The sequence below is a fragment of the Euprymna scolopes genome, chromosome 24 (genome assembly GCF_053919585.1).
Source record: "Euprymna scolopes isolate OS-2025 chromosome 24, ASM5391958v1, whole genome shotgun sequence".
Lineage (NCBI taxonomy): Eukaryota > Metazoa > Mollusca > Cephalopoda > Sepiida > Sepiolidae > Euprymna > Euprymna scolopes.
The window spans coordinates 19556791-19579699 of NC_136505.1; the positions used below are offsets into that span (position 1 = coordinate 19556791).

At 29.5% G+C, this 22909-nt stretch overlaps 2 protein-coding genes across 2 annotated transcripts; both read right to left on the minus strand.

Annotated features, from left to right (window-relative positions):
- Positions 1–694: 694 nt before the first annotated feature.
- On the minus strand, positions 695–5354 carry LOC145246625 (uncharacterized). Its single transcript, XM_080108299.1, has 2 exons — positions 1638–5354; positions 695–1510 (listed from the first exon to the last, which is right to left on the minus strand). The coding sequence occupies exons 1-2, from the start codon at positions 5257–5259 to the stop codon at positions 1179–1181; spliced, it is 3954 nt and encodes a 1317-aa protein (XP_079964425.1). The 5' UTR covers positions 5260–5354; the 3' UTR covers positions 695–1178.
- On the minus strand, positions 5271–7590 carry LOC145246453 (uncharacterized). Its single transcript, XM_080108072.1, has 3 exons — positions 7113–7590; positions 5332–5825; positions 5271–5279 (listed from the first exon to the last, which is right to left on the minus strand). Exons 1-3 carry the CDS (start codon positions 7432–7434, stop codon positions 5271–5273), a joined length of 825 nt encoding a protein of 274 aa, XP_079964198.1. The 5' UTR covers positions 7435–7590.
- Positions 7591–22909: the final 15319 nt, after the last annotated feature.

Consider the following 22909-nt stretch of genomic DNA (forward strand, 5'->3'; position numbering starts at 1 on the left):
AACAGCGTAGTTGGTCGGTAACCGTTTGGTTTCAAGAATTATTTTTAGACCAGATGTATTTTAGAGTTGCAAGCCATTGTGAGGGGTTGTTTTACACTATTTTAAATATAGCAATCTGAAAAAAATTTTACAGTTAGTGTAAATTAATTATCAATACCTAATCTACATTAATTACATAGTACCAATATTAACATTTCTGCGCAATATCTGACTAAACCAGGTAAACAGTTTTACTGTAACTCCGCATCAAATATGCTAATACAATTTCAATGACGAGGCAGTTAAAGTTTAGAGAAAGTCCAGGTTTAGAAGAAGTCCAAATGAGAGGAAGTGCAACTTTAGAGGAAGTTAAAATTAAAGGAATTTTACTGTATTTGAAAAAGATTCTTAAATAAAGTTGTATTTGGCGAGAGAAATACAAAGAAACAAATTGGATGAAAGCGATTTAGGCTATGGGCCCAAAGGTCAAAATCCCTCTAGATTTTTGATTCTGTGACCTCGGTTGGGGGTGGAAGAAAAAATGGTGTCAAATGAATGCCAATAGACTCCTGAACATCATATTTTTTTTCACAAGCACAAATGTTGCGCATTAATGAAAACGGCGGCCATATTTAAAGATGGCCGACAATCATCAAATAGAACATTATGACTTGCTTAAACCTTAGTAGCACACAAACCGATAACAATACAGACATCTAGTTTAGCACATTTTATTCCCAATTTATTTCTTCATCATTTAATACATAAATATTGGACTTAATATATTTACTATGCTTCAAAATAGGGAATATTTTTCTAAAAAAGCTTTTTTCAAACATCTTATTTGAAACAACTTCAATCTTTTCTGTGGATAACTAAAGAAATAGATTTACATTTTGATATTTCTCATGTAGAGACACCTATAGTCTACCAATATTATTAGTCATACAAATCTATTGCTATATTTTGTATGTAACAAGGTCGTTTAAACCTGAGGTAGAGCTGCGATTTTGTGTCATTTTTTATACACATCAACTTGGTAAAATATACAATGTTTGTCAATTTTCATTAAAAAGTATTTTTTTGAATCTATGAATAATAACACAGATTTAAAGGACAAAAAGGCATTTTTAATGAAAGTTAAACAAACATGTTAGTAAATAAGATCATATATGCTTTTATTTAAAACTGATCACTGCTTATGCCACTTCATCATCATCGTCGTCGTCATCACCATCATCAGTGTCATCATCATCATGTCCAATGTTTTTACTAATTGTATAACAAGAATCTCTTGCACACTTGCACATATCTGTGCATGGGACCCTGTTTTGGAGACATGTACAAATGTTAACGTCTTTACAATGACTTTTTTTACATTTGGCAGAGCAGTTAATTAAATCCATTAAACTGTCTGGAGCAGGAAGAAGATTCATCCAATGGATTACTAAATCTCCATTTTCTATCTTCCATCCATGACAATCAGGGGATGGTATATCAGGATTTGCATGGAGGCTCCTTTTATAGACACCTGAAAAAAGAAAGAAATTAACATTAATATTGAATAATTTTCATCCTTTCTAATAAGCAAATAACAATGAAACTCCATATATTTAATTTTTACATATAATTGGAAATTAAATATTTATAAAACGTACCTGCTTGATAGTTAGCTCGCTTGATGTGTTCACTCAGGGCATCTTGATTTGGAGGCATTGTGATTTCCAATTTTCTTTGGAATCTAAACATGTTGTATCTGGCTTCATTAACACTTGTGACATTTTGTTGGCCATACAACCTGCAAACAAACATTTCCAATGATTTTGCTGTGTCTGGTTTCACATAAAATTCATTACCAAGATCACTGAATGCGTAACAAAACTCATTCTCTCTCAGTAATAAACTAAGTGCTTTCTTTTTGCCCTTTCCGTAAAATGAACTGACACTATCACATCCTGTAAAACAATGTAGACCAATCAAGGCTTGACTGACAGACTCTCCAATGTTGTCTTTTATCATCTTGATGTCTATTGTTCGCAAATTTGTTCCTCTTCCTGTGTGGAAGTATAAATGTGCGGGAATAAGATTTTGTAAAGAAACTCCAATTACAAACACATCGGTATCAGGACTCATAATGATTACATCCGTACTAGTGTTGGCTGCAAAAGAAGCATGCAAATAAATCCGTGTATCAGCTTCTTCTTGTGAGCTACAAAGTTTTGTCTCTTCTAACCGGATGACAATATCACTTGCCTCTTTTCCAGGTGAGAAGGAATGACATTTCTTGTTATGCGCCAAGAATACCTTCACTCCTCTAAGCTCTGATGTTGAAACATTAGACCATGTTTCATCCAAGAATTCTATTAAGGACTTTTTATTCTCTCCATTTGAAAGAAATTTCTTCCATTGCTGAGGAAGGAGCTGACCATGGATTCTTATCTGAGAGCTAGTAGCAGCTCTTTTATCCCTCTCGATATTTTTTATAGAGATCTGCTGGTATGTATCAGTAACAAAATGAATTTCTTTAGAATGATTCGATTTTGCCCTGTTCACTAAACTTTTCAAAATAACAAGAGCAAGATTAAGAAATGTTTTCTCTCCTTGTAATTTATTCAAATTTAATTGGTGTATCAGCGACATACCATCCACTATATATATGCCACCTACTATAGGGTTCTCAACAATAGGATTGTTAGCATGGCTTTCTAAAGCATGAAGTAAGTTTGCTTTATTAGTTTTAACCAACGATCCATGTGAATTTGCAAGGGACAATGGTAATGGACCTAAGGAATATGACAGTAATTCTTGAAGATTAATGTTCCGGATTCTACCAATCACAACCAATCTTGCTAGGAGATTGCTATCTGCTTCCAAAGTGATATCCTTTCCGTGGACATGATGATTTGATTTTTTAGACATACTGGAGAATGTTTTTAAATTCATTCTTTTCATCGGGGCAAAAAAATCAACTTCTCCCGTTTGTAGACGCTGCCCACAGAAATTTTCAAATTCTGATTCGCCCCTTGCCTTAGCAAATTGCAGATCATTTTGAACATCTTGTGTCGCAACTAATCCTGATGCAATATGGATCAACTCAGCTGGTTCATACTCAAATGGATTAAACATACTGTTTACTGTGTCTATTATCTTTCCAATAGCAAGCTTATCATGTTTCATCCGACTGTGTAAAAGATCTGATCGTGTTCCACTTCGTTCTCCTTTGCCAGCCATAGTTTCACATTCATGGGTAATAGACCCTCTCGCATGATGGGACCATATCCACCTGTTGACGGCTCTCTTGTTTGTGCTGAAGCCTGTCATACCACCTTTTGTTTTTGAATCACGATTAGCAGTTTGTTCGATGGTTTGGTCACAAGGAATTTTAGCAAAGGCATTTGAGCTTCTTTGAACAGCAAAATCTCCTCCAATGCATTGTGTATATATCACTGGATGAGTATTAGCGAGATTAGACATCTCCAACCAGTAAACTGGAAGGTATCTGCTATAATTTACATGGTCATATGCAAACACCCAAGGTAACATCTGTCTAACACTTGCCAAGTGAAGTTCCCAGTTTGACTCTCGAATACCTCTAAGGAAAAGTAAAAGAATTTCTACAATGTCAATATAAGAACTCCAGAATGCAAAAGTTTGCTTTTTGTTGCCAACCTGTATAAATTCTTCATAGGATGATAGAAAACTTTGAAAATGTTCTCCCTTCAGAATTTCTTCATACTGAGGTCCTGGGAATGATTGTGACAAGGATGTCATTAAATGCTTCACTTTTTCTGCCTTTTCTTCAGGAATGCTGTTTAAATAGGTTGTCAAACGCATATGCTGCATTGCTTCGGCCACTAATTTATGGGCTCTAACTGCTCTGTTATAGTGTCTACCTGTGAAAACTCCATTTATTGAGCCTACAGCAACAACTTCTGATTCTATTAGAATATCTTGAAGCCCGGCATCACGAAAACGCTTTCCCAAACACCCAAGAAAGGACATAGCTGTATGAAAAGCACCAAGTCGAATCACCAATCTCTTCATGAAATATGGATTTCTCCATCTAATTAATTGTGCCTTTGAATAGATTGCTTGATCCATTACAATAACAAGAGACTCTAACTTGAGTTGATCTGCAATGTCAATGCTTTTTTTTAGAATTGTAAGGACTGTATCCATTTCTGTGGGGCTAACATCAATTACGGGTAAATAACCTATGGTAGATTTTGATGCAATCTCCCTTTTGCACAGGAGTTGGTTAAACCCAGTCCAAGATGGTAATATAATTTCACTGCCGAATTTTGTGATATAGTACGCTATATCAAGTTTTAGAGAATTTTGCAGAAATACACGATCTGAATGAAGTGAAACATGTTCAGCAAATGGTAGTGGGCCATCTTTTCTTCCACCGGTGTATGTAGCCAAATTTACTTCTGGTGGTTCCAATGTTCTTTTCCGTGTTCTTTTGAGTCCTTCTACTGCAATCTTAGATGCACACGGTTCGACTAACATATTTTGTATTATTATCCCAGTTGTGTTGTGTGTTGTTCCATGTCCAGATAAAGTTTCCTCACCAAAATCATTATTGTCCCAGACCAAAGTTGTTGGAATACCTGCCTGGATGGTGGATGGAATAGAATTTTCTCCACGATTGATTTCAAGTTCAGCTAGTGCTGTATCATGATTTAAAACCACCGAATGAGAAACACAATGTCCCAAACCATTCAATAAACCAATCACTTGGGCAGATCCAGACAGATGGCGTACAGCCATACCAAGTGATAAATGTTTTGGCATTAATGTACGTCCGTTAGAAGACAAAAATATAATGTCTTGTGAAATAGACAAAATCTTTCTATAGACGGATGCAGATATGTCCATTATTTTTTCTGTGCACAAATCTTCAGATGCCCCAACTATCCATGCAAGAAAGTTAAATAAAATATGGGGCACCATCTTTTCAGCCTCCTGCAAATTTAATGTTTCTGCTGTTGGCGGCCATAACGAAGGAGGTTTTACTTGTTGAATAATATTTCTCAGATCCATAGCTGTTATGTACAAGTTAGAAAGAGGATTTGGATCTGAGCGTACATGACTTGTTTGTTGGTTTGTGTCATTTTCTGACGACTCTGTTTCACTTGGAGTTGTGGTATGTGTTTCCTCATGGAGTACTGTTTTTTCCTCTACAAGAGAAGACACTGTAATGTCATTTACATACACGATGTCACCTTGTGATCTCATTTTAGGAGTGATGAAGCATAATTGAGGAAATTTTTTCATTAATCTTTGTTTTAAATATCCTGTTTTATATAAATGCGCATCAACTCCATGTGTTTCTTTAATCTGTTTGACAAACAAATCTTTCAATTTTTTAAGTCTCATGGTTTCCTTGTTTTCGATAATCCTTGTTTGGACTAATTTCGCAAAGACCTCAAATGCTTTAGCATATGAAGTTTGCTCAGAGTGTTCGGTTTTGGTTGGTTTGGTTAAATATCGAGTGAAGTCACGGTAACATGAGTTATGATATTTCACTTCGATTGCTACACAATCTTTATTCCTTATTTGCATGAGGAGTGATTCATTTTCATTTTCTTCTGCTGCTCGTTTTAAATTAGCAGCTTCTATTGTCGAACATCTGACAAGTTTTTCCCTGTTTCTTTTGCCAGATCCTTTGCACACTATAGTTTTTACTTTTTGGCATAGTATGCAAACATCTGGTAAAATATGCTCTGATCTAGCTGGCAAAGATGGTCGATCAAAATTGGAACGAAGAACCCGTCTTTTTTTAGCTGGTGGATCATCATTTTCGGCAGTAGTCGCATCAATGTTTTCTTGAGATGGGGACCCTGTAAAAATAAATATATTTAGGAGTTTAATATGCATTTGAAATAACAAAGTATATGGAAAAGTTCAAATTAAAAATATCCAATCATTATTTCATAAATCCAAAACATTTCATTAAAAATTTAAGATTTTTTTTGTATAGTGCTGATAAAACTTCTGTGAAAAAATTGTATGTTATTAATTTACATTCTACAATTAAATCGTCTGGTGACTCATTATTAATCGGACCAAGGGATGTTTACAAAATCATGCAATATATTTATCATTGGAATTGGTAGGTAAATTCAATATGCAATGCACTTTATTTTACTAGTGAGTTACCACTTATCAAGGCTAAAAGCCACACGAGGATAAAGGTTAATGGAATAGATTGTCAAGTGACTGATTGTGGAAGTGCTAGAATCAAGAAATGGTACCATAGACAGTTGTATCTATATTTAGAATCATAAAAGAAATGAAACATTTCCAGATTAAAACCAATAGCTAAAATTATTGAAATTATGAAAACTGTTAAATAGTAACAGCATTTGGCTAAGAGCAAAGTGTACCCTTTATTCTGATAATACAGGTTATCTTTTGTTTCAGATTTGTGAAGGAGAAATCTTTCTAAACTGAGGCAATTGTAATTTTTGTTCCAATCAGAATACATTTTTGGTGAACTAAATTTTACCCACAATAAAACCCTGTTTTGTATCTATGTTCTCGTGGGGGAGGCAAGTAAATAGAAATAAACTCTAGTTTTTTTTTTTGTTTTCTTTACAAGTGAAATTTTCTAAAACAGATGCCAACTTTTATGTACATATTCAATTGTTTGAAAAGATATTAATGTAGATTAACACCCTCATTTAAATCGCTCCCTCCCCCGAGAAGAAAAAAGATTGTACAACTTAGAAGTTTACAAAAAAAAAAAAAAAAAAAAAAAAAAATTAAAAATCAATTAAATTGAATAAATATATTTTAGAATTTAGAGGTGTTGACCTTTTTTCTAGTGAAGATAAATTCTGTGCGTTTCTTTATTGGGAGAGGAGGGGGTAAATTACAATCTTGGCACTCAGACTTAGGGTTAATGGTAAAAAAAAATTAACAATAGTCTCCAGGAAATGGAGGATGATTTTCCATTAAATTTATATACGAAATGTTACTCTAAATCCATTTTTTCCTACCATAAAATTTTTCATGCTGTTCAGTTCACACGTACTTGCCTAAGTGAATAGAGGGAGTATAAGAAAAATTGTCTCTTTCCAAATACGTATCAATAAAAATAAAAATTATTAAAAGCTTAAACTTACCTTCGAAAACGTTATCAGTATTCTTTTCTAGTTTTTTCTGAATTCTTTCAATTTTCTGATAATCCGTGAAACGTGCATAACAAGTTTGGTGAAACCCAACACGAGGTGGTATTTCAGTTGAATCACAGCTTAAGTCAAAGTTTTTCGCAATTTCTGCTTGTGGTCCATGTAAACCTTTCCATTTTTTAACATATTCTAAAAAGCGCGTCCATGTCTTCACTGAAAAAGATCTAACATTCAATGTTTTAGTTGGAAATATGCACATAACGCACTCTTTTTTGTCTTTGTTTACAAACATTTCTTCTTCACTGGAGGCAGCCATATTGAATTTTTAACTCGCACTACGATGATTGTGATTGGTAGATTGTAAGGAGTAAATAAAAGAAGTATTCTGAATGGCTACTTTTTTGTACGAAGGCAACTTAACAGTTAGCATTTTTTTGTGCATTAAAATTAAAATTATTTATTAATGCACCATAATCTTGCTTGTGAAATTTTTTCCATGTTTCTTATGATTTTATACATATTATATCCAAAAATCATGCCCACCCCTTTTACATCTCATTAAAATTAAGAATTTTCACTCTGGGCCGACGGCCTAATTCTGTATAGATCAATAAATATAATCATACATAATTACAACCACAAACGAATTACTTCTTAATGACGTCTATTGAATGTTGTTATTTCATGTCGACTAATCGAATACAAGAGACAACACCTTTTTATTTCAATGGCGATAATAAATAGCTAAAAGTTACTTAACTTTTAAATAAAAATGTCCACTTGTTTTATTAGATAGAAATCCACTTTAATTTTACAATTGCAGAATTTGCATAAGACATGTAATTTTAGAAAACGTCACACTATTTACAGAAATGCCGAATCGTTTTTCTTTAGACATTTTTCAGATCAATGGAGTTAATGTAAACCAAAAGAGAAAAGAACATTTTAATGAGATTTGTCACAAGAAAACTTATGCACACCTCTAAAAAGAAAAAAAGAAAATAGAGGAAACTTTTATAACACAATTTTGATACGATTAGACGTTTTCACAGTTAGTTGTTATATGTTAATTATTTTGTCTATTTTCTCTGTTTTGTAGCCATCAATGGAAAGTTAAACATGGACAGTTAAACATGAAAAGTTAAACAATGACAGTTAAACATGGAAAGTTGAGCATAGAAAAGTTAAACATAGAAAAGTTAATCATGAAAAGTTGAACATAGAAAAGTTTAACATGGAAAGTTAAACATGGAAAGTTGAACATAGAAAAGTTTGACATAAAAAAGTTAAACATGAAATGTTGAACATAGAAAAGTTGTTCATAGAAAAGTTAAACATGAAAAGTTAAACATAGAAAAGTTGAACATGAAAAGTTGAACATAGAAAAGTTAAAAATGAAAAGTTGAACATAGAAAAGTTAAAAATGAAAAGTTGAACATAGAAAAGTTAAAAATGAAAAGTTGAACATAGAAAAGTTGTTCATAGAAAAGTTAAACATGAAAAGTTAAACATAGAAAAGTTAAACATAGAAAAGTTGAACACAGAAAAGTTAAAAATGAAAAGTTGAACATAGAAAAGTTAAAAATGAAAAGTTGAACATAGAAAAGTTGTTCATAGAAAAGTTGAACATGAAAAGTTAAACATAGAAAAGTTGAACATAGAAAAGTTGAACATAGAAAAGTTAAAAATGAAAAGTTGAACATAGAAAAGTTGAACATGAAAAGTTGAACATAAAAAAGTTGAATATGAAAAATTGAACATAGAAAAGTTGTTCATAGAAAAGTTAAACATGAAAAGTTAAACATAGAAAAGTTGAACATCGAAAAGTTGAACATAGAAAAGTTAAACATGAAAAGTTGAACATAGAAAAGTTGAACATAGAAAAGTTGAACGTGAAAAGTTAAACATAGAAAAGTTAAACATGAAAAGTTGAACATAGAAAAGTTGAACATAGAAAAGTTGAACATGAAAAGTTAAACATAGAAAAGTTGAACATGAAAAGTTGAACATAGAACAGTTGAACATAGAAAAGTTGAACACAGAAAAATTGTAAATAGAAAAGTTGAACGTAGAAAAATTAAACATAGAAAAGTTAAACATAAAAAGTTGAACATGAAAACTGTAACATAGAAAAGTTGAACATAGAAAAATTGTAAAAAGAAAAGTTGAACATAGAAAAGTTAAACATAGAAAAGTTAAACATAGAAAAGTTAAACATGAAAAGTTAAACATGAAAACTTGAACATAGAAAAGTTGAACATAGACATATTGTAATTAGAAAAGTTGAACATGGAAAAATTGTAAATAGAAAAGTTGAACATAGAAAAGTTAAACATGAAAAGTTAAACATAGAAAAGTTGAACATGAAAAGTTAAATATAGAAAAGTTGAACATAGAAAGGTTTTACATAGAAAAGTTGTACATGAAAAGTTAAACATAGAAAAGTTGAACATGAAAAGTTAAACATAGAAAAGTTGAACATGAAAAGTTGAACATAGAAAAGTTGAACATAGAAAAGTTGAACATAGAAAAATTGTAAAAAGAAAAGTTAAACATAGAAAAGTTAAACATGAAAAGTTGAACATGGAAAAGTTGAACATGGACAAGTTGAACATAGAAATATTGTAAATAGGAAAGTTGAACATATAAAAGTTAAACATAGAAAAGTTGAACATAGAAAAGTTTAACATGAAAAGTTAAACATAGAAAAGTTGAACATGAAAAGTTGAACATATAAAAGTTAAACATAGAAAAGTTGAACATGAAAAGTTGAACATGAAAAGTTGAACATAGAAAAATTTTACATAGAAAAGTTAAACAGGAAAAGCTTGACAGAAAAGTTGAACATGGAAAGTTGAACTTAGAAAAGTTTTACATTGAAAATTAAACAGGGAGAGTTGAACATAGAAAAGTTGAACATGAAAAATTAAACATTGAAAGTTGAACATAGAAAAGTTGAACATGAAAAGTTTTACATAGAAAAATTGAACATGAAAAAGTGAAAATGGAAAGTTAAACATAGAAAAGTTGAACATAGAAAAGTTGTACATAGAAAAGTTGAACATAAGAAAAGTTGAACATGAAAAATTGAACATTAAAAATTGAACATGAAAAAGTGAACATGGAAAGTTAAACATAGAAAAGTTGAACATAAGAAAAGTTGAACATGAAAAATTGAACATTAAAAATTGAACATGAAAAAGTGAACATGGAAAGTTAAACATAGAAAAGTTGAACATAGAAAAGTTGAACATAAGAAAAGTGTAACATAAGAAAAGTTGAACATGAAAAATTGAACATGAAAAGTTGAACATAAGAAAAGTTGAACATAGAAAAGTTGAACATAGAAAAGTTGAACATAAGAAAAGTTGAACATAAGAAAAGTTGAACATGAAAAGTTGAACATGAAAAGTTGAACATAAGAAAAGTTAAACATAGAAAAGTTGAGCATAGAAAAGTTGAACATGAAAAGTTGAACATAGAAAAGTTGAACATAGAAAAGTTAAACATAGAAAAGTTGAACATGAAAAGTTGAACATAGAAAAGTTGAACATAGAAAAGTTGAACATAGAAAAGTTAAACATAGAAAAGTTGAACATAGAAAAGTTGAACATGAAAAGTTGAACATAGAAAAGTTGAACATAGAAAAGTTAAACATAGAAAAGTTGAGCATGGAAAGTTGAACATAGAAAAGTTGAACATAGAAAAGTTGAACATAGAAAAGTTGAACATAGAAAAGTTAAACATAGAAAAGTTGAACATGAAAAGTTAAACATAGAAAAGTTGAACATGAAAAGTTAAACCTAGAAAAGTTGAACATGAAAAGTTAAACATAGAAAAGTTGAACATGAAAAGTTAAATATAGAAAAGTTGAACATAGAAAGGTTTTACATAGAAAAGTTGTACATGAAAAGTTAAACATAGAAAAGTTGAACATGAAAAGTTAAACATAGAAAAGTTGAACATGAAAAGTTGAACATAGAAAAGTTGAACATAGAAAAGTTGAACATAGAAAAATTGTAAAAAGAAAAGTTAAACATAGAAAAGTTAAACATGAAAAGTTGAACATGGAAAAGTTGAACATGGAAAAGTTGAACATAGAAATATTGTAAATAGGAAAGTTGAACATATAAAAGTTAAACATAGAAAAGTTGAACATAGAAAAGTTTAACATGAAAAGTTAAACATAGAAAAGTTGAACATGAAAAGTTGAACATATAAAAGTTAAACATAGAAAAGTTGAACATGAAAAGTTGAACATGAAAAGTTGAACATAGAAAAATTTTACATAGAAAAGTTAAACATGAAAAGCTGGACAGAAAAGTTGAACATGGAAAGTTGAACTTAGAAAAGTTTTACATTGAAAATTAAACAGGGAGAGTTGAACATAGAAAAGTTGAACATGAAAAATTAAACATTGAAAGTTGAACATAGAAAAGTTGAACATGAAAAGTTTAACATAGAAAAATTGAACATGAAAAAGTGAAAATGGAAAGTTAAACATAGAAAAGTTGAACATAGAAAAGTTGAACATAGAAAAGTTGAACATAAGAAAAGTTGAACATGAAAAATTGAACATTAAATATTGAACATGAAAAAGTGAACATGGAAAGTTAAACATAGAAAAGTTGAACATAAGAAAAGTTGAACATGAAAAATTGAACATTAAAAATTGAACATGAAAAAGTGAACATGGAAAGTTAAACATAGAAAAGTTGAACATAGAAAAGTTGAACATAAGAAAAGTTGAACATAAGAAAAGTTGAACATGAAAAATTGAACATGAAAAGTTGAACATAAGAAAAGTTGAACATAGAAAAGTTGAACATAGAAAAGTTGAACATAAGAAAAGTTGAACATAAGAAAAGTTGAACATGAAAAGTTGAACATGAAAAGTTGAACATAAGAAAAGTTAAACATAGAAAAGTTGAGCATAGAAAAGTTGAATATGAAAAGTTGAACATAGAAAAGTTGAACATAGAAAAGTTAAACATAGAAAAGTTGAACATGAAAAGTTGAACATAGAAAAGTTGAACATAGAAAAGTTGAACATAGAAAAGTTAAACATAGAAAAGTTGAACATAGAAAAGTTGAACATGAAAAGTTGAACATAGAAAAGTTGAACATAGAAAAGTTAAACATAGAAAAGTTGAGCATGGAAAGTTGAACATAGAAAAGTTGAACATAGAAAAGTTGAACATAGAAAAGTTGAACATAGAAAAGTTAAACATAGAAAAGTTGAACATGAAAAGTTAAACATAGAAAAGTTGAACATGAAAAGTTAAACCTAGAAAAGTTGAACATGAAAAGTTAAACATAGAAAAGTTGAACATGAAAAGTTAAATATAGAAAAGTTGAACATAGAAAGGTTTTACATAGAAAAGTTGTACATGAAAAGTTAAACATAGAAAAGTTGAACATGAAAAGTTAAACATAGAAAAGTTGAACATGAAAAGTTGAACATAGAAAAGTTGAACACAGAAAAGTTAAAAATGAAAAGTTGAACATAGAAAAGTTAAAAATGAAAAGTTGAACATAGAAAAGTTGTTCATAGAAAAGTTAAACATGAAAAGTTAAACATAGAAAAGTTGAACATAGAAAAGTTGAACATAGAAAAGTTAAAAATGAAAAGTTGAACATAGAAAAGTTGAACATGAAAAGTTGAACATAAAAAAGTTGAACATGAAAAGTTAAACATAGAAAAGTTAAACATGAAAAGTTGAACATAGAAAAGTTAAACATAAAAAAGTTAAACATGATAAATTGAACATAGAAAAGTTGTTCATAGAAAAGTTAAACATGAAAAGTTAAACATAGAAAAGTTGAACATCGAAAAGTTGAACATAGAAAAGTTAAACATGAAAAGTTGAACATAGAAAAGTTGAACATAGAAAAGTTGAACGTGAAAAGTTAAACATAGAAAAGTTAAACATGAAAAGTTGAACATAGAAAAGTTGAACATAGAAAAGTTGAACATGAAAAGTTAAACATAGAAAAGTTGAACATGAAAAGTTGAACATAGAACAGTTGAACATAGAAAAGTTGAACACAGAAAAATTGTAAATAGAAAAGTTGAACGTAGAAAAATTAAACATAGAAAAGTTAAACATAAAAAGTTGAACATGAAAACTGTAACATAGAAAAGTTGAACATAGAAAAATTGTAAAAAGAAAAGTTGAACATAGAAAAGTTAAACATAGAAAAGTTAAACATAGAAAAGTTAAACATGAAAAGTTAAACATGAAAACTTGAACATAGAAAAGTTGAACATAGACATATTGTAATTAGAACAGTTGAACATGGAAAAATTGTAAATAGAAAAGTTGAACATAGAAAAGTTAAACATGAAAAGTTAAACATAGAAAATTTGAACATGAAAAGTTAAATATAGAAAAGTTGAACATAGAAAGGTTTTACATAGAAAAGTTGTACATGAAAAGTTAAACATAGAAAAGTTGAACATGAAAAGTTAAACATAGAAAAGTTGAACATGAAAAGTTGAACATAGAAAAGTTGAACATAGAAAAGTTGAACATAGAAAAATTGTAAAAAGAAAAGTTAAACATAGAAAAGTTAAACATGAAAAGTTGAACATGGAAAAGTTGAACATGGAAAAGTTGAACATAGAAATATTGTAAATAGGAAAGTTGAACATATAAAAGTTAAACATAGAAAAGTTGAACATAGAAAAGTTTAACATGAAAAGTTAAACATAGAAAAGTTGAACATGAAAAGTTGAACATATAAAAGTTAAACATAGAAAAGTTGAACATGAAAAGTTGAACATGAAAAGTTGAACATAGAAAAATTTTACATAGAAAAGTTAAACATGAAAAGCTGGACAGAAAAGTTGAACATGGAAAGTTGAACTTAGAAAAGTTTTACATTGAAAATTAAACAGGGAGAGTTGAACATAGAAAAGTTGAACATGAAAAATTAAACATTGAAAGTTGAACATAGAAAAGTTGAACATGAAAAGTTTAACATAGAAAAATTGAACATGAAAAAGTGAAAATGGAAAGTTAAACATAGAAAAGTTGAACATAGAAAAGTTGAACATAGAAAAGTTGAACATAAGAAAAGTTGAACATGAAAAATTGAACATTAAATATTGAACATGAAAAAGTGAACATGGAAAGTTAAACATAGAAAAGTTGAACATAAGAAAAGTTGAACATGAAAAATTGAACATTAAAAATTGAACATGAAAAAGTGAACATGGAAAGTTAAACATAGAAAAGTTGAACATAGAAAAGTTGAACATAAGAAAAGTTGAACATAAGAAAAGTTGAACATGAAAAATTGAACATGAAAAGTTGAACATAAGAAAAGTTGAACATAGAAAAGTTGAACATAGAAAAGTTGAACATAAGAAAAGTTGAACATAAGAAAAGTTGAACATGAAAAGTTGAACATGAAAAGTTGAACATAAGAAAAGTTAAACATAGAAAAGTTGAGCATAGAAAAGTTGAACATGAAAAGTTGAACATAGAAAAGCTGAACATAGAAAAGTTAAACATAGAAAAGTTGAACATGAAAAGTTGAACATAGAAAAGTTGAACATAGAAAAGTTGAACATAGAAAAGTTAAACATAGAAAAGTTGAACATAGAAAAGTTGAACATGAAAAGTTGAACATAGAAAAGTTGAACATAGAAAAGTTAAACATAGAAAAGTTGAGCATGGAAAGTTGAACATAGAAAAGTTGAACATAGAAAAGTTGAACATAGAAAAGTTAAACATAGAAAAGTTGAACATAGAAAAGTTAAACATAGAAAAGTTGAACATGAAAAGTTAAACATAGAAAAGTTGAACATGAAAAGTTAAACATAGAAAAGTTGAACATGAAAATTTAAATATAGAAAAGTGTAACATAGAAAGGTTTTACATAGAAAAGTTGTACATGAAAAGTTAAACATAGAAAAGTTGAACATGAAAAGTTAAACATAGAAAAGTTGAACATGAAAAGTTGAACATAGAAAAGTTGAACATAGAAAAGTTGAACATAGAAAAATTGTAAAAAGAAAAGTTAAACATAGAAAAGTTAAACATGAAAAGTTGAACATGGAAAAGTTGAACATGGAAAAGTTGAACATAGAAATATTGTAAATAGGAAAGTTGAACATATAAAAGTTAAACATAGAAAAGTTGAACATAGAAAAGTTTAACATGAAAAGTTAAACATAGAAAAGTTGAACATGAAAAGTTGAACATATAAAAGTTAAACATAGAAAAGTTGAACATGAAAAGTTGAACATGAAAAGTTGAACATAGAAAAATTTTACATAGAAAAGTTAAACATGAAAAGCTGGACAGAAAAGTTGAACATGGAAAGTTGAACTTAGAAAAGTTTTACATTGAAAATTAAACAGGGAGAGTTGAACATAGAAAAGTTGAACATGAAAAATTAAACATTGAAAGTTGAACATAGAAAAGTTGAACATGAAAAGTTTAACATAGAAAAATTGAACATGAAAAAGTGAAAATGGAAAGTTAAACATAGAAAAGTTGAACATAGAAAAGTTGAACATAGAAAAGTTGAACATAAGAAAAGTTGAACATGAAAAATTGAACATTAAAAATTGAACATGAAAAAGTGAACATGGAAAGTTAAACATAGAAAAGTTGAACATAAGAAAAGTTGAACATGAAAAATTGAACATGAAAAATTGAACATGAAAAAGTGAACATGGAAAGTTAAACATAGAAAAGTTGAACATAGAAAAGTTGAACATAAGAAAAGTTGAACATAAGAAAAGTTGAACATGAAAAATTTAACATGAAAAGTTGAACATAAGAAAAGTTGAACATAGAAAAGTTGAACATAGAAAAGTTGAACATAAGAAAAGTTGCACATAAGAAAAGTTGAACATGAAAAGTTGAACATGAAAAGTTGAACATAAGAAAAGTTAAACATAGAAAAGTTGAACATAAAAAGTTGAACATGAAAAGTTGAACATAGAAAAGTTGAACATGAAAAGTTGAACATAGAAAAGTTGAGCATGGAAAGTTGAACATAGAAAAGTTGAACATGAAAAGTTGAACATAGAAAAGTTGAACATGAAAAGTTAAACATAGAAAAGTTGAGCATGGAAAGTTGAACATAGAAAAGTTGAACATAGAAAAGTTGAACATAGAAAAGTTTAACATAGAAAAGTTGAACATAAGAAAAGTTGAACATGAAAAATTGAACATGAAAAAGTGAAAATGGAAAGTTAAACATAGAAAAGTTGAACATAGAAAAGTTGAACATAGAAAAGTTAGACATAAGAAAAGTTGAACATGAAAAATTGAACATTAAAAATTGAACATGAAAAAGTGAACATGGAAAGTTAAACATAGAAAAGTTTAACATAGAAAAGTTAAACATAGAAAAGTATAAACATGAAAAGTTGAACATAGAAAAGTTTAACATGGAAAGTTAAACATGGAAAGTTGAACATAGAAAAGTTTGACATAAAAAAGTTAAACATGAAATGTTGAACATAGAAAAGTTGTTCATAGAAAAGTTAAACAGGAAAAGTTAAACATAGAAAAGTTGAACATGAAAAGTTGAACATAGAAAAGTTAAAAATGAAAAGTTGAACATAAAAAAGTTAAAAATGAAAAGTTGAACATAGAAAAGTTAAACATAGAAAAGTTGAACATAGAAAAGTTGTTCATAGAAAAGTTAAACATGAAAAGTTAAACATAGAAAAGTTAAACATAGAAAAGTTGAACATAGAAAAGTTTAAAATGAAAAGTTGAACATAGAAAAGTTAAAAATGAAAAGTTGAACATAGAAAAGTTGTTCATAGAAAAGTTAAACATGAAAAGTTAAACATAGAAAAGTTGAACATAGAAAAGTTGAACATAGAAAAGTTAAAAATGAAAAGTTGAACATAGAAAAGTTGAACATAGAAAAGTTGAACATAAAAAAGTTGAACATGAAAAGTTAAACATAGAAAAGTTAAACATGAAAAGTTGAACATAGAAAAGTTAAACATAAAAAAGTTAAACATGAAAAATTGAACATAGAAAAATTGTTCATAGAAAAGTTAAACATGAAAAGTTAAACATAGAAAAGTTGAACATAGAAAAGTTGAACATAGAAAAGTTAAACATGAAAAGTTGAACATAGAAAAGTTGAACATAGAAAAGTTGAACGTGAAAAGTTAAACATAGAAAAGTTAAACATGAAAAGTTGAACATAGAAAAGTTGAACATAGAAAAGTTGAACATGAAAAGTTAAACATAGAAAAGTTGAACATGAAAAGTTGAACATAGAAAAGTTGAACATAAAAAAGTTGAACACAGAAAAATTGTAAATAGAAAAGTTGAACGTAGAAAAATTAAACATAGAAAAGTTAAACATAAAAAGTTGAACATGAAAACTGTAACATAGAAAAGTTGAACATAGAAAAATTGTAAAAAGAAAAGTTGAACATAGAAAAGTTAAACATAGAAAAGTTAAACATAGAAAAGTTAAACATGAAAAGTTAAACATGAAAACTTGAACATAGAAAAGTTGAACATAGACATATTGTAATTAGAAAAGTTGAACATGGAAAAATTGTAAATAGAAAAGTTGAACATAGAAAAGTTAAACATGAAAAGTTAAACATAGAAAAGTTGAACATGAAAAGTTGAACATAGAAAAGTTGAACATAAAAAGTTGAACATAGAAAAGTTGAGCATGGAAAGTTGAACATAGAAAAGTTGAACATGAAAAGTTGAACATAGAAAAGTTGAACATGAAAAGTTAAACATAGAAAAGTTGAGCATGGAAAGTTGAACATAGAAAAGTTGAACATAGAAAAGTTGAACATAGAAAAGTTAAACATGAAAAGTAAAACATAGAAAAGTTGAGCATGGAAAGTTGAACATAGAAAAGTTGAACATAGAAAAGTTGAACATAGAAAAGTTGAACATAGAAAAGTTGAACATGAAAAGTTGAACATAGAAAAGTTGAACATAGAAAAGTTGAACATGAAAAGTTGAACATAGAAAAGTTGAACATAGAAAAGTTAAACATAGAAAAGTTGAACATAGAAAAGTTGAACATGAAAAGTTGAACATAGAAAAGTTGAACATAGAAAAGTTAAACATAGAAAAGTTTAACATAGAAAAGTTGAACATGAAAAGTTGAACATAGAAAAGTTGAACATAGAAAAGTTAAACATAGAAAAGTTGAGCATGGAAAGTTGAACATAGAAAAGTTGAACATAGAAAAGTTGAACATAGAAAAGTTGAACATGAAAAGTTAAACATAGAAAAGTTGAACATAGAAAAGTTAAAAATAGAAAAGTTGAACATGAAAAGTTAAACATAGAAAAGTTGAACATGAAAAGTTAAACATAGAAAAGTTGAACATAGAAAAGTTAAACATAGAAAAGTTGAACATGAAAAGTTAAACATAGAAAAGTTGAACATGAAAAGTTAAACATAGAAAAGTTGAACATGAAAAGTTAAACATAGAAAAGTTGAACATAGAAAAGTTGAACATAGAAAAGTTAAACATAGAAAAGTTGAGCATGGAAAGTTGAACATAGAAAAGTTGAACATAGAAAAGTTGAACATAGAAAAGTTGAACATGAAAAGTTAAACATAGAAAAGTTGAACATGGAAAGTTTAACATAGAAAAGTTGAACATAGAAAAGTTGAACATAGAAAAGTTGAACATAGAAAAGTTGAAGTTAGAAAAGTTGAACATAGAAAAGTTGAACATAGAAAAGTTAAACATGGAAAGTTGAACATAGAAAAGTTGAACATAGAAAAGTTGAACATAGAAAAGTTGAACATAGAAAAGTTGAACATAGAAAAGTTGAACATGACAAATTCTAAATAGAAAAGTTAAACATGGAAAGTTGAACATAGAAAAGTTAAAAATGAAAAGTTGAACATAGAAAAGTTAAAAATGAAAAGTTGAACATAGAAAAGTTAAAAAGAAAAGTTGAACATAGAAAAGTTAAACATAGAAAAGTTAAACATGGAAAGTTGAACATAGAAAAGTTGAACATGAAAAGTTGAACATGAAAAACTGAACATAGAAAAGTTGAACATGGAAAGTTGAACATAGAAAAGTTGAACATGAAAAGTTGAACATAAGAAAAGTTGAACATAGAAAAGTTGAACATAGAAAAGTTGAACATAGAAAAGTTAAAAATGAAAAGTTGAACACAGAAAAGTTGAACATAGAAAAGTTAAACATGAAAAGTTGAACATGAAAAGTTGAACATAGAAAAGTTGAACATGAAAAGTTGAACATGAAAAGTTGAACATAGAAAAGTTGAACATGAAAAATTGAACATGAAAAGTTGAAAATAGAAAAGTTAAAAATGAAAAGTTAAACATGAAAAGTTGAACATTAAAAGTTGAACATGAAAAGTTGAACATAGAAAAGTTGAACATATAAAAGTTGAACATGAAAAGTTGAACATGAAAAGTTGAACATAGAAAAGTTGAACATACAAAATTGAACATGGACAATTAAACATGGAAAGTTGAACATAGAAAAGTTTAATATGGTAAATTATACGTAGAAAAGTTGAACATTCACTTTTAGCAACTTACGCTTTATTTGTTTGTTATTCTCACATTCCATTTGCGATGTTTCTGACAAAGGGGTTGGGGGATTGTTGTTCTGATTCGGTTGTCGTATATATAGACTTTACATAATTCTAGTATCCATTATAATGCAGCTGTCACTCCCTAGACAAAAAGCAAAACCATCTTCGAAATCAAGTGATTCCCCCCCTTGCTATCTCTGTTTAACAGAAAAAGGTTTCGAAGAGAGTCTATCTTTGCTCTATTGTTATTTTCATGGCAGATGTTCGACTGATCTTTAATCTATTATTCCCCGGTTAAACATTCACAACAAACATTCGTCTAGCTATAACCAAAGTTAAGTCAACAATTTCCTCTACTTTATCTGTAAAACTAACCAAAAATTACACAAGAAGAGCTTTTTCTAGAACTGTTCGCCACATTACGGCCAGACTGCTTCACAGCTGATTATAACAGTGTAGCTTTCAAGTCTAATTCAAACAAGTTCTTGTTAAACCGTCATTTTAAATAATCTCATTCTACCCAATTTCGATCACTAGCATCAGTGTTTTTTCACTGATCATCTGGCACTAATTATCACTTTTTCCTCGAGTGGCCTTTGGGCCTTGATAAGCGGTAATTGTTAGTAAGAAAAACTAATTTCTCTATAGAAAGAAGAAAAGGTTTAAGAACTAGCTTTGGTGTAATTTTGCAAGTAACCATTGTCCGGAAATTGGAAGGATGGTTTTCCGGAAGCATTTTAGTCACGTACTGTGTGCAGCTTCATTTCTTAAAAAAAAAACAAAAAACAAAAAAAAAACTAGCTTTAATTGTAACATTAAAGAAACAGAGTGTTAGCTATGCACACAATTACAACACATACACAAATGCAGATCTAAAACAAGAAGAATTACATGTTTCTAGACTGCGCTTTGAAATCAAGTCGCTTTGATGAAAAAAAAAAAAGAAATGAAAGAAAAAAAGTACGTTGTTTGAATTATCCAGACAAGTCAAAAAATGTTTGCCTAATACGTTGTTTTTTTTTTCAGATCAATCGAGTTATTTGTAAAACAAAGAGAAATGAAATAAAGATAATAAAAAGCATCTTAATAAGATTTGTCACAGGATAATCGCATCTTCGGTATAGTCGCTAAAAAAAACAAAAAAAGATAAAAAAAAAAAAACAAACAAACAAACAAAAAAAAAAAACAAGAACTAAAAGATTTATAAAACTGTTTCTTTTTTGTGTGTCAAGATGTCTTAAGTTGGCTGCAAAGCACCCGTCTCGAAATTGCAACAAGTCACATTGTTTCGCATTAATCATAAAAAACACGTTCATTTTTTTTCTTTAAATAAAATCATGTTCTTAGATAGCAAAGAAGGCTCGAGAAGAGGACACCCAAAATGAAATGCGAGAAGCTTAAAAGCGGAAGTTGGAAATTACGTGACTTCCGTTCAGAGGAGAGCTTTCTCCAACCTACGGCAACAAAGCAGAACAGACGTGAAACATCGTTGTCCTGGCCATCCTCAACATGAGAACGGTTTGCACAGGTGGCTAAACGTCGGTTTGCCTAAACATGTAAGTGACCCCCGCTTCCTCTAATACATTCCTTCTTCCTCTCTTTTTTGTCCCTCTAACGACGTTAACCCCACGTGTTATGAACAAAAGAGACACTGCTATAACAAAGAACACAACTTATAGAGAGTGAGCTTAATCGAAATACAACGGAGATGAAGTTGTTCACCAAGGCACACAAAAGAGCGGAAATAGAATTGTTCATCAAGGTGTGGCAGTAATTGGGATAAACGACCGAACAATAGAAGTCAATATATTTTGTTAGTTTACCTACAGTTTTAGGAGTGGGGATTAGTTTTGTAGCAGTTTACGACAGTTAGTGAAAGTTTGTTAACAGTCTTGGATCTGCGACGGTTTACGACAGTTACAGTTAAAGTAAAAGTCGTGTTGTGGTTCGGGACAGATCGAAATGAGCTGATGGGAATTGTCGAACACATCCTCACCAGAAGAACTTAGTATTTAGAGAGTTGCTTTCCACGCAGCCAGAGCCCAATCGATATATGCAGAATGTGTCGGAATTTGTTTTCTGTGTTTTTTTTTGCTTGCATTATTTGTTTTTATACTTGTTTGTTACTACGAGCTCCTCGGCAGCTGCCAATTTGAAAGACGACGACATTTCTAGAAGAGAAAATGCAGGAGAAGGAAATTACGGACACAGTATTGGGGTCGGCGTTTGTTGTCGAGTGAGGGAGCGCGTGATTCCACATTTTTTCTGATAAATAATAAAAGTTTCAAACAAACGTCAACACCGTTTTCGATCAGCAGTCATGTTTTGCAGCGTCAACGACTTAAGTAACATCAGAAGATACACGAGTGTATAATGATTATACGACAGTAAAAAACATCTTACAATATTTTGTGGTTTCCTTTGACTTTTCAAAATTATTTTTACTAATAAATAGCTACTTATTAAGACCAAACGTCACTCGAACAGAGACCATAATCAGATGGAATGGATTGTCAATCAAACTGACGAAGAATAACATGAGAAAGTTAAAAATTGATGACTGAAATGAAAAAAAAATCGATTCTTTATGAGGACAAGTTATGACGTATTGTTGTGTAGATGACAGACAAGGCCGGAAAATAGTGAAGCCGGAGAAAAGTATGATGTCAACCCTAATTTCCCATCAAAGTATCAAAATCAGGAGACAATGAGAAAAATATTTAATTCTGGATTTGAATTGTTAAAAATATTTCAAATAGAAGATAAAAATAAGAAAACAATTAAATTCCGATCAAGAATGTGGGGGTGTGTGAAAATATAAAAGCGAGTCAAAACGAAGATAAAGACAGAGACAAGGCGAATCCAGTGACACACTTCTGCCGTCATACGATCGACCAGCCACATCCTATACAGATTATTATCTGTAAAATAAATAAAACTTTGTTGATTTAACGAGTTGTTCGATTAAAAAAACACGATCATAAGTGTGTATCGGCACACATTTAATAAAAATGCGTCTATGAAATACATAGATGACAATATTACAGCATTGATCTTCATTGGATTTTAAGATGACTATGCCATAGTCTGAAGGAAAACAGTCCTGTGTGCAAAGGTGGGAACATATTATATAGAAAGGATATTTATGACCGTAAAAATGCAAACGAAAAAACGTTCTTTTTAATGATAGTTGAAGACAAGTTTAGGTTCTTTTGTCTCTTTCTCGACTTTCTCAGACTCTCTT

Bases quoted from the DNA above. Each gene is read 5' to 3' on its own strand.
- LOC145246453 (XM_080108072.1), bottom strand. From the start codon at position 7,434: ATGGCTGCCTCCAGTGAAGAAGAAATGTTTGTAAACAAAGACAAAAAA. The intron at 5,826-7,112 runs GTAAGTTTAAGC...TTATTTTTACAG, and splicing joins TACTGATAACGTTTTCGAAG to GGTCCCCATCTCAAGAAAAC.
- LOC145246625 (XM_080108299.1), bottom strand. From the start codon at position 5,259: ATGAAAAAATTTCCTCAATTATGCTTCATCACTCCTAAAATGAGATCA. The intron at 1,511-1,637 runs GTACGTTTTATA...TTCTTTTTTCAG, and splicing joins GCGAGCTAACTATCAAGCAG to GTGTCTATAAAAGGAGCCTC.